At 38.5% G+C, this 12,467-nt stretch overlaps 3 protein-coding genes across 9 annotated transcripts in view; all 3 read right to left on the reverse strand.

The window, feature by feature from the left end:
* The window catches only part of LOC128257964 (axotactin), a 70,717-nt gene extending 61,668 nt beyond the window's left edge, over positions 1-9,049 (reverse strand). For 4 of the 7 annotated variants that reach the window (XM_052989293.1, XM_052989292.1, XM_052989295.1 and 1 more), the window contains exon 1: positions 2,084-2,517. In XM_052989293.1, coding sequence (XP_052845253.1) covers positions 2,084-2,094 — 11 coding nt within the window. In that variant the 5' untranslated portion in view covers positions 2,095-2,517. Of the gene's footprint in view, positions 1-2,083; positions 2,518-3,948; positions 4,012-8,243 lie in introns of those variants that run through there. The other 3 variants (XM_052989290.1, XM_052989289.1, XM_052989294.1) reach the window with 3 other exon arrangements.
* A 186-nt stretch (positions 9,050-9,235) lies between these two features.
* On the reverse strand, positions 9,236-10,505 carry LOC128257268 (mitochondrial 2-oxoglutarate/malate carrier protein). The gene has a single exon (XM_052988215.1). The coding sequence runs from the start codon at positions 10,435-10,437 to the stop codon at positions 9,532-9,534; it is 906 nt and encodes a 301-aa protein (XP_052844175.1). The 5' UTR covers positions 10,438-10,505; the 3' UTR covers positions 9,236-9,531.
* A 263-nt stretch (positions 10,506-10,768) lies between these two features.
* On the reverse strand, positions 10,769-11,943 carry LOC128257255 (mitochondrial 2-oxoglutarate/malate carrier protein). Its single transcript, XM_052988199.1, is given in 2 exon segments — positions 10,769-11,145; positions 11,147-11,943. Coding segments are annotated over 2 exon segments (936 nt in total). The 5' UTR covers positions 11,834-11,943; the 3' UTR covers positions 10,769-10,896.
* Positions 11,944-12,467: the final 524 nt, after the last annotated feature.

Below are 12,467 nucleotides of genomic sequence, written 5' to 3' on the forward strand. Positions count from 1 at the left end.
CTTTCCTTTTCTTAATTTATTATTTTAGTTGTTAAAAATAAAACAGAAATAATCTGAATACTTTTTATCTGGTGTTGAACATTATCTTTAAGTTATAAAAATGTATTTTTAAATTGTTTTAAAATTTACAAATTCCTTTCCCATGATTTTTTTTGCAGTGCTCAAACGTTAGTGCATGTAAATGTCAAGTTTCGTAAGGCAAAATGCACATGCACTTGCAGGGACAATGGCTGGGATCGATGGGTGTTCGAGGGGGCTAAAAGGGGGTGTTCGAGGGGGTGTCACCGGGTGTACGTTGCTGGTGTTGTGTGCATGGCTCCCAAGTGTTGGTCGCGTAAGGGTAATGAATTAAAATAACTTGATTGCATGAAATTGAACGAATTGTTGCCCAAGGAACTCGCGGGACAGAAAATGGAAATGGAATTGGGAAATGGATGAGGGGTAGGGGACAGGGGGCAGGGGACAGAAAGGAAAATCGTGTGCAGAGCGAATGCAGCTCGAGGAAATTGCACTCCTTGTGCGTCATTCTGTGTGTGTGTGTGTGTGTGTGAAAAATATTTACTGAAATTTGTATATTAAGTGACGACGACAATGGCAAGGACAACAACAATGGCCTTTGCCATTGTTGTTCTAGTCTTTGATGCTGTTAGCGTCACGGTCGCGTACGCCAAGTGTGAAGTATATATCTTCCGCATATAGTATGTTCACATAAACATACCTACACATGTGTGTGTCCCACAATAGAAGTCAGGATGCATGAATGAGCACTGCTAACTGCGTGGGAGGATTCTCGACATTTTCAGGACCAAGGAAGCAAGTGGCAAGACAAAGGATACGAGAAAGGAGGTGGAAAAGAGGGGTAAAGAAGGCGGAAGGTCGAGAGACGAAGCGAATGCTGCAGGCATTTAGCCGTTGTGTTCTGCTTCACTAGACGGACTGTATGCGACTGAACTTCACAGCGAAGATTGGCTAAGAAAACAAAGATTAAAGTCTGAAAAATATTTTCTTTTTTCTATCAATGGAGAAAACCTGCAGTTTTTTTTACCATGTCTACTTTAGTCATTTCAAAAATATAACATTAAGAAATCTTCAAAATAAACTTGAGTTTTATAAATAATTCTAACTACCCTTTACTATTATTTACTTGTTTCATTCTTTAAACAAAATCATACAAATTATACACAAATCATAACTTAAGTGAATAATAAAATTTTCTCAATTAATAAATGAGTAAAGCTAAGCAATCTAATCAAGTAGCGCTATAACTCAAGCTGTTGGTATTTTATGTATATACGGATATGCACATTTTATGCAAATACAAAATTTTAAGCTGTCACATTTTAATTAAAACTAATAGCTAAGGAACAATTTTACAATTAAGGCAACAGATTAAAAAATATATTATATATTATATATTATTTACTTAAAATGCAATTTCTTATGCATATATAATAATTCGTAGTTATTCGAATATAATATAAACAAATTTTCCATTTCATTCAAAAACATCACTTAACCCTATCCTTTATAGTCCATACACACTGTAGTGACAAAAGACAAAACAGACAAGGTTTGTGCGAGCATTTTCGCACTAACAAATTCAATTATTTGCAAGCACTTTAAAAATGATTTAATGCCTGTCGTCCGTTGTCCGTCGTGGAAGCGCAACACTGAGCCATTAAATGAAACTATAAATGTTTGCATTTAGCAATAGTTTATGTCACACACTCACATTCGCCTAATGCCCAGTAACATGGCTTAGAATACCAAATGAAATTTATACGCCTGGCTGGATGCGTTTTGTTTTGAGTTTAGTTTTGGGACTATGACTGTTTGCCTGTCTGTTTTCCCGGGATTTCCGTCTGGCCGGCTCCATATGCATTATAATTGCCTGTTATTTGGCCATTGTATATATAATTATTATTTAATTAGCCTTGCACTTGCTGGGGCTATCAAATTATTTGTTTCTTAGTTAGGCAAAGAGTGCATCGCCGAAGAAGAAGCGTGCAAGGAGTTTTAATTGACTGTTACTCAGGCAACTTAATTTTCTATATAGTCTTTATATTAATAAATTACTCCTTACCGCAGCGGCATGTCATAAATCCATCGTAAATGAACCACTTCCTTGCACGCAGTCAGCCAACTTCAAAATGCTTTCCTCGGACTTTGTTTGACTATATTTTATTTTTTGTATTTATTCATAAATTCCCGAGATTGTTATTCATTTTGTGTTATATCCTCTAAGCCTTATACTTTACAAGTAACAAAAGTTGCACTGTGTTTCATAAAATTGTTAAACTAGACTTTGCTTTGTTATTATCAAATATTTTGATTGTGCACACTTTTTATAAATTCCCAACCTTGATGTAACATTTTGATTTAATTCCTTTTTTCTTCTGTTTTTGGTTTTAATAACATAAAACTGTTGTGTTATCAAATTTCTTGTGTATTTGATTTGCTTCAATATTTGCACAGAATTTAATTAAATAAATGGCTAAAAAATCATGTAATAATAAACTGAAAAAGAACAAAGGCTATACGTTGAATAAACTTGATTGGTAATCGGTGAGTTTTCTTTACAGCATGATTTTATGTTGATCCTTTTAGTGCATTTAAATGCAATTTGTCTGTAATTGGTAATTTCTTGTGGCGACACATTAAAGGCTTTCATTTAATTTATTGATTTACAAAACAAAACCTTTTTATTACGTTGGTGTAAATTAATTGGCGTCATTTACATTTACCTCGCACTTGTTATTCCATTACTGGCCATGTTTCACTGGCGTATTTTACAATAATATTTATTTAAATGCATTTCCACCAACAAGTTTGTTATTTTTATTAGCTAAAATGAGCATGTTAATAGGGGAAGCACAAATAAATTAGATTAGTTTTAATTTATCTTCATACAAAAACGAGAACGGTTTTTAAAATTTCCATATCAATTCACTTTTGTTGCGGCTCTAGCACTCTCAATATCTGCATTTATTAAATTAAATGCGCTTTCATTTATGCATTTTTATTAACTGGCCAAAAATGGCTTAATTACATGCAATTTATACAAACGAACACTCGAAACGATTTCAATAGATGGCAAAAAAGAAAAAGAACGCACTGCACTAAAAATGCAATCTGCAGTTTATCCTGTTTAAGCGATGATATTCCAACTTATTGATTTAATTTGCTTCCTGTGCGCTGAAATCATTACGGACGAAAGAGGAGAACTTGCGCAAACACATGTCGATTGCGGGGATTCGCGTGAATGGGAAGACCAAAGGGGCTAAAGGGGGCGTGGCAGGGTCATACACTCGAGCGTAAAACGTTGCCCAAAATGAGGTCAAAGTGCGCTGGCGTTTTGCGTGACTGAGCGCTCGTTTTGCTCGCTCTCTATACGAGTATATGTATATTTTTGTATGCGCGATGGCTTCAAGGATGTGTCGCTGCAGTGGTATCGTGCTTTATATTTTCACTATTTTATTTTCTGCTGACACACACACACACACACACACACACACTTAAACTCAAGCTCGTTTGAACTCATCCAGCTCTGTTTGTTTGTTTATTTGTTTGGTTGCCTGTATCCTGCGGCTGATGAATCAACTTTTGCCTTTTACTCAAGTCACGAAACACAAACCGAAAAACGCACCGAAATCAAGCGGTCGAGGATTACATTTGCGTGAAAATCAGAGACAATCGAATACACACGGCCCCGACACGCCGGAAAAGTCGAAAACAGGACACAGACAGAGCAGCGACACGGACACCGAGATCCGGTTAAGGACTCGCATCCCCAGAAGGTCTCTTGATTAAACGAGATTCGACCAATTCGTACGGTTCAACCAACGCGACGTATGAGCAATGCCAATACGAATCCTTTGAGTTCAGAATTGACCCCAGCCGACCCGTTCACAGGTGCCTTGCTAATTGCTTGTCCAGGATAATGAATACTTCATTTGGAGGAGACGCTCCTTGCTCTCTATTTCGTCGCCATTTAATCCACTTGCCTCGAACTACGCGGTGCGACTAATCCCAGCGACGAAATGTTAAAGCAACGACGACGGCTTCTAGCTAGTTAGCGTGCTAAGCAGCAGAAACAACAATAGCACACCCAGACACTGGGAGAAAATATCATAAAAATACAGTCACAAGATCTTAAGAAAATGTCCTTAATCTTTGATTTTTTAATATAATATGAAACCAAAAGGAAGGGATTTTATATGCTTATTAAAAGTAAAACAAATCTATAAACATATATAATATATATAATTTATTGTAGAAGTGATTTCGAATCTATAACGTTTTGAATTGTTATCAAAATAATAGAGATCAAGCATGGAGGTATTGTTTTACACTTAAACAAATTAAATTAAATTAATGAAATTAAATTATAAATTGAGTTTCTTCAGGTCTAAGAAATAACAAAGAATGCAGAAGTAACCTAATTTTTTTCCCAGTCTAGACTAACATTGGTGAGGAGTGGCTGGTAGAGTGGGACGTGATATACGGCATATGAGACAACGTTGTCGTGCGGTCTTGTGGTGGTTATGTAGTGGGTGGCGACTTAAGAGGGGCATTGGGTGCCTTGGATTGCCCGGGCGATTTGCTGCGGCTTAGCCATTAAACTGGGCACATTATTAGTTTAAGTTTGGTCCGGACTTGGGTCACTGCTACGATTAACCGTAATAGGCGTCAATTGGAAAATTACCGTCGATCTGCCGCACATCTGAGGCGATGCTGCCGGCGACAATGTATCTGTATCCGTATATGTTGGGTGTTTAGGCTCTGATTGTATTGAGGTGGAAGACAAAAGGCCAGGGACTAAGATTTCTCAGATTTGTTTGGTTACCCCTTTATAGTTTACTCTACAGTTTACTTTGTGTATTTTTGACTAGATAAAATATGTTAAACTAGGTTTTTATGTGATTTTATAAATGGGTTAATGGATTAAAGTTTATGTATAAATTACAACCTAAAATAACATTTAATTTTATAGCTTTTAAAATTTGATTAGGCCCAAATTTAATTTTAAAATTTATTTAAGAAAATGAAAATTAAGTCAAAAAATAAAAGTTCCTTTCATTTTCTTCGTTTATTGTCGAATTATAATTGAAATGTAACTTTTTTCTAGAGCATCATGCCGTCCGATGTCCTTCCATATCTTATGTCTAGCCTTGGGCTCTCAGTCCCCAGTGTTATCTAAATATTTGATGACTTTTGCTGAGGTTTGTGCCGCTCATTTAAAATTCAATTTATTTTTGGCAGCCGCCCGGCCAAGCGAGAAACGAAAAAAGAGTCTGTCACAAAATTTGCATTACTTTTGGCATTGATTTTGTGTATGCACGGAGAAGGGAAACGAGACAGATGACTTGGGTCGCGAATCTAGACGGGGCATCGCGGCTCCGTAATTCGTGTGGCAATTGTCTTAATTCGAAAATTGCAACTCTCGCGGTCCGCCGTAGACAAATTGTGGCCATGCACGAGTGTGTACGCATCTGGGCAACCACGATAATGATTGTGTCCCAAGATCCGACCAGATGACAGCCACAATTCTATTTTGTTGCTGCTGCGGCTTATCTGTTGCCCATCAACGGGAGAGCAAATATATTCGCACATTAAGGAAAAATATATTACTGCTTTTAGACGCTTTGAAGTAGTAGTAGTAAAATTAAAGGACATTATTTTTTGAGTTTGTTAATTTTAAGCTTGTTTCCCATTTTTATAGAATAAAGAACATTTTATAAAAATTTTCTTTGAACATTTTTCTCACTGCACGAATCTTACATGTATGATGTATGTGTATGCTTGTCTCTTTTCTGATAAACGATGACAAGTGAGATTTGTGCGGCTCGGTCAAACGAAAAATTGGCGATTGACCTTTGACCCCGGCTTTTGCGTGCTTACTTTCGAGATGGGCATTTTTATGGTTGTGAATTCATTAGAGGCGTTCGTTAATTTGCTTATTAGTTAATTGCATTTGATGCTCGAAAACATATAAAAAGCGTGGCGCGAACAGCCAACCACAGATCTGCTGTCATGTGATCGAAAAAAAGCGAGCGGCGAGCAACGAGCTTATTAAACCAGTTATGGATGCAGTTGTGTGTGCGGGTGTTTTACAACAATAACAAACTGGGGGACTTTAGATCACGTGCGGTTTTGCCGGCCCGTTATGGGCTATGGTAATGACTTGACACAGACTCACAGAAACACACGAATACCATGAGAGGTGTGCCCACTGTCTGTCTGAAGCTTTGTCATATCAATTTGCAAAGCACTAACTGAAAAGTGTAAAGCTGAGTACAATCACTGTGTCAAGATACTCGCAGTTACACCTTTAAAACATGAATTACTTCCACTTAATTTGCTATTAAATTGGAGCATATGTTCTGCTATCTGTATTTAATCAGCCTATTCGCATTCATTAAAACACTAAAGGGTGTGTGTTGTAAACTGTCACTTAGATAATTGGTTTTAAGTGGCATTGTTGACTTTTTTGTCAACTCTGAACTTCAAGATAATTCAAACTGTTTAAAATACAACAAACATTTATAACAACAATTTTCAATACAGATTACATTAATATTAAAAAAGATTTATTCAAATGAAATATTAATTTCATTATTAGTTTTATTTACATTTACAAGACCGCAAAATAAGTACCTGAATGTCGACTAGCTGGGAAAAAACAGGCTTAGCTCTTTAAATTCGATTATTGTGATATTTAATTTATCACTATAGATAGCTATATTTGTATTGTCACAACTTCAACCGCGTTCAGTTTTTTGTTGACACATTTCTGTTTGCCCTACCAATTGTCCACTCATTAATCGCTCTAACCAAACATTAACTACATTATTGAGTTTCGTTCGGAAGGGCGAATTGCATTTTAATTCGATTTCTGCCGCTTGATTTCCAATTAAAATTTCAACAAACAACAAATCGCAAAAAATTCGAATGACAAGCGAAGCGTGTTGGCGGCGACTCATTGTTTATTTTCCGTCATTTGTTGACAAATTAATATGCAGACAACATGGAGCTAATTAGAATTTCTAGTTCAAATAACCCGACAAATCGTTTCAACTGTCGTTGCCGCAAAGCGATGGGTGAAATTGGCAAAAATAGACATCAAACGGGTTGAAAAACATTTAGATTGACGAGTGATTTAAATTTAATTTGAATTTTACTATTATGTTCTGTATTTTGTGATATAATTTGGCAACTAAAAAACTACTGAAATCCTTTTAGTTTAGCCTAGAGAAAATATAAAAATTGCTTATTATTTGCCTTTGCCTCGCGCTTTACTTCCTAGCTTTTGGTAATTACCATTCCAAGCAAACATATGAAACTTTTAATTGCCCTAAGAAAAAGTCAACAAGAAGTAATTAAATAGAACTAGAGCAAAACCTTGCGCGTCATTATCTTCCTGTTATCAGCGGTAAATATCCACAAGCACTGTGGGGATTATCAGAGATTCAAATGGTAAATGCCGAATAATTTACGCCCCTACCCACTAGACATTCCCCACCTGACAACCGGCAATTATCAGGCGTTCAGATGTTTTCCCTCAACGGTAATCGAAGTGTCAAATCAGACGATTGGGAAAATTGCAGTTTACTGCGAACGTCTAACATGCAAGCAGATAAACTTCGAGATAAGCAACATTCATATTCATGTAAACAGATTTATGAGGTCATAATTCTAATAAAGAAATGGGAAAGAAGGGAAAAGTTTAAGATATGCGACAACTTAGTTACTTAGTAACTTGTTGTTAAATATGATTTATGGCTAAAGGGAATTGTCTTGAATTATGAGTTGTTCAACATAGTTAAATTTACCTTTCTTTTAGTCTAAAAAAATGATGATTTTTATCTTTTAATCAGGTTGCTAAATGTTTTATGTTTTTTAATACCAAAGAAAATCCTGAATATTTTTTAATGGTCGCCATATCTTTTTTCTTCCTTTAAAAAAAATTTCCACAAGAACAATATATACCACTGCAATCTACGATTATAATAAAAAATGAGGTTCCCGCGGGGTTTCGAGCACTCAGACTTTATGACTAATTTGATCGGCAATCAATGAACCGTTCGTAAATTTGGCTGGAGATTCAAGCAATCAATCAATCATACTCGATCGGAGGCGTCGGCGATAGAACTTTTCCTATCGCCACAATCTGAAGGAGTGCCCACTGTGCCGCCATAAAATCAAGATAGATACGGATACAGATTCTTATCGGGCCAACTCACCTGTGTCGAGTGGTTCCGTCGGCTATTCCAGCGATTTACAGCGCCCAAAAGGTTTACCAATGTCCGGCCCAATTCACACCATAAATAATTATCACTTAATTACCGATTTATGTGTCTATCTGGTAAGGTAGCGCACACATAATTTCATTTGCATAATTTTATTTATATTTGGAAAACGGGACGGGCACGATTTATGCAGCACACAAAGAGCACATTCAGCTGGCACTTGTACTGAGCGCTGATCTCTACAAGTCGTATTTGTATTTGGACGCTAAATTAACACTTCCGCGGCATGAACTCAACGGTTGATTCATCCCCAAGTGAGAGATTTCCTTCGCAGATCTCCGGCGGCGAACTTAAGTGGCTTCAATTGAGAGACGCCGCCCGGCTTCACTTGGCTTTGCTTTGCTCAGCTCCCTGCCACAAATCAGAAACCAGAAGCCCAAAATTCCAAATTCGAAATCTGAAATCACCAAGGAACCCCGATCTCTACCCGACTGACTTACTCAACCGTGACCGCTCGCGAACCGCTCGATCGCAACGTAGGAACGCAACTGACTCGGCCAGATTACCGGACCGGCTGATCGGCGGACTGATAAGCCCAGCGGTACACAAAGCCCAGCTGATCGTTGGAGCGGGACGGATGCACATGGATCCAGTGGCGAATCACTTATAGCATGCGATATAAAAGCCAGATCGTGCAATTTATAAACTTAGAATTTCGTGCTGGCAAACTTTATCAACTTAAGATGGCCAGTCGATATTCCAAAAAGTTTATAGGTTCTTGTTAGCTGAAAATCAGGTCCTGAAAAAATACTGCTGTTGATTTAAATTAAATTAACAATTAAATTAAATTAGAAATTTGAATAATGAATGAATGAGATATGCTTAAAGGTCAATTTTTGGACACCTTTCTGCCAGCTTTCTAAGATTTGTAAATATATGACACAGAATTAAAAGTCTGTCCAGTGTGCATATTTATTAGATCAATATCTATCGATTCATACAAACATTTTTAAAACCAAATCAATATTTTAGAAGTTAATAGCTTAAATGTAAATTTTTGAATGTTTGTAAATTAGAGGTGCTGCTTGCTCCTAGTTTTTTATTCACGACAAGGCAAAAAGCCGCAGTTCAAACTATAATTTAAAATAATAGCATATCAACTGATTCGAAGACCCAAATTTGTCTTTATATAACTTTTTAACTCTTGTCTTGCCTTGAGTTTAGATGAAAAACGTTATGAATAAGCGGTGACTGCAAATTTTGAGTAAAGTATGAAACAAACTCAAATATTCGATTCCGACTCGTCACCGAGCACAAATCGCTTATAGGCCTTGGTGAGCTGTTCGAGGAATATGAACGCGAACACGGTGTGCGGCCCAATTCGGCACAGGTATGGGGTGAAACCCTTCCATAAGGAAAAGAAACCCTCGTTCCTAGAGACCCTCAATAGGACATCTATGGTGCCCTTGTACTCGCCGCTTTTCTGCTGTTGAATGCGCGTTTTGGCCATGTCCAGCGGCATCGAGGCAATGGTGGTCAGCAAACCGGACATCATGGCTGCGCTGATGTGGAGCGGAAGGCCAGAGACATACTGGGCAAAGATACCCTTCAGCTGGGAGTACGAGGCCAGCTGCACCATGTTCACGACCATGGCTCGACCCACAGTGGGCGTACAGCCCTTCCAGAGGCTGGTCACGCCCTCCTCCTTTACGATCCTCACGAAGGCGTCGACCACGTTCTTGTAGTTTCGCCTCTCCGCCGGCGGCAAGCGGTTATCGGACATCATCCGGATCAGAGCCAACTCCGCCGGATTGCCAATCATTCCTCCGAAGGCTCCCGCCAGGACGCCCATGCCCATACTGGCCAAAACAGTGGGCGGTGCATTGAACCTTTTGCGATACGCCTCGTTCTCCATTTGGTAGAACCCCATGCGAGCCGTCGTATAGGTGGCCTGTCTCACCAGCCCTGCACTCAAGCCATTGTATAGGGCCACGAAACCCTCGTTCTTGAATGTTTTCATCAGACAGTCAAGGGAACTCTTGTACTCTCTCGTGGTCGCAGATATCTGCATCCGAGTCTTCACCAAATCCAACGGCTGCACAATGCAGGTGCCCATCATCCCGGCCAGACCACCATTGATATACATCATATAGCCGGGAACAGACTTTTTCTCAACTTTGTACGCCATGACGTTAATAAGAAATTTTAAATTTGTAAAAATATTAAAAGGCTTAGAATGACACTCTTTGCTCGAATAAACCTGTGTTAATAGATTGTATCTTAGCCTACTTCAATTACATATTCTATATGTGGTTTAGATACAAGTTATACAGAAGTTAGTTCAAAAGTGCATCCTTCAATACTAGAGAGAATATACAACCCAAACAAAACCATTTAACTCTTAATAAAATATTTTATAATGTTCATTACATTGCTTGTATTTCACTCAATGTCTTGATGACCCCTTATCATTATATAAAACTCCTTAAATATTTTTTCCAAATTTTTTTGTTATACGGATAATTATTTTTGTATATAAGATGAGAATAATTATTTTACAGAGCACACATATTTTACAGAGGCATAGCGAATCAATTTCAATCTGTTTGTGGGTGAAAAAGTTGACACAGGATTGTGTATGACTGTCCTAAGTCGTCGAATCGGATGGTGAATCGCCAAGCACATGTTTGTTGTAGGCCTTGTTCATTTGCTCGAGGAAGACGAACGAAAAGACCGTGTGTGGACCCATGCGAATGAGGTACGGAGTGAATCCCTTCCACATGGCGAGGGCTCCCTCGTTCTTCAGCACCTTCATCAGGACATCGATGGTGCCACTGTGCTCCGGCTTGCCATCGATCGTTCTCATCTGCTGGATGCGCGTCTTGGCCATGTCCAAGCGGCATTGAAGCCAGGGTGGTCAACAATCCAGATACCATAGCGGCACTCAGGTGAAGAGGTAGGCCTTCACTGAGATGGCCACGGAATTGGTCCTTCATCCAGGAATAGGAAGCCAGTTGCACCATATTGACCACCATGGCACGACCCACAGTGGGCATACATCCACGCCAGAGCGTGGCCACGCCCTCATCCTTCACGATCCTCACGAAGGCGTCGCCCACATGCTTGTAGTTACGTCTGTCCTCTGGCAGCAAACGATTGTCGGACATCATTCGCACCAAGGCCACCTCGGCAGGATTACCAAACATGGCTCCAAAGCCTCCAGCTACTACGCCCATTGTCATGCTGGCCACCAGAGAAGGATCACTTTCGTAGTTCTTGCGATACCAGTCCAACTCCATTTGGTAGACACCCATCCTGGCCGTTGTGTAGGTCGCTTGTCTCATCAGTCCCGCACTCAGTCCGTTGTAGAGGGATAGGATGCCCTCGTTCTTCAACACCTTGGAGAGCACATCATAGGAACTCTTGTACTCGCGAGTGCCCAGAGTTCCGGACATCTGCATTCGGGTCTTGAGCAAGTCCATCGGCTGAACAATGCAGGTGGCCAGCATTCCGGAGGTTCCGCCCATCACGTACTTCATGTAGGTGGGCACCGTCTTTTTCTCCACTCCATAAACGAGCGCCATGTTGGACAGGAAAGTTGGGTTTTATAATTCGGAAAAAAAGGTGCTGGAAAGTAAGAGTGTGTGATTTGAAGTGAGCTAAATTACAATGTGCCCCCAAATAAAGTTGACTTTCCCAACAGAGTCTGCTTTAATGATTAAGATTTCAGGGACCCTTATCATTATTAGTTTAGTTTTAAAAACCGCAAAATAGTGACTATTCATTGATTTTTATTAAACTTAAACTTGTTAAACTTCTCGTTTTTTTGAAGACTAACTAAATACTCATAAAAAACGGATGGTTTAGTTTAGGACACACTCCTGAAAATAAACTACAAGCTGTATTAAAGTGTAAATATTAATTTTAGTTTCATTTATATATCGAATAAAATGCATTTTATTTTAATACTCATCTAATTGAGAATGTTTTCATACCCAACAGTTAAAAATTCATGTTATAGTACAATAGTTTAGTTTCCATGCATCTGTTTTCGGATGTAAGTCAATAAAAATTGGTTAAGCAGTTTGTTTGTAATATCTTTTTTATATATACCCATTTTAACCAAAGTAACATTGAAAATTATTTCTGAAAAATATATATTTACTACAACCCAAATAAACATGTTACTCTTTTATAGAAACCCTTTCCAAACAGTTT

The sequence above is a fragment of the Drosophila gunungcola genome (genome assembly GCF_025200985.1).
Source record: "Drosophila gunungcola strain Sukarami chromosome 3L unlocalized genomic scaffold, Dgunungcola_SK_2 000002F, whole genome shotgun sequence".
Lineage (NCBI taxonomy): Eukaryota > Metazoa > Arthropoda > Insecta > Diptera > Drosophilidae > Drosophila > Drosophila gunungcola.

What these genes read in the sequence shown, in the direction of transcription:
- LOC128257268 (XM_052988215.1), bottom strand. Translation starts at nt 10,437, where the DNA reads ATGGCGTACAAAGTTGAGAAAAAGTCTGTTCCCGGCTATATGATGTAT.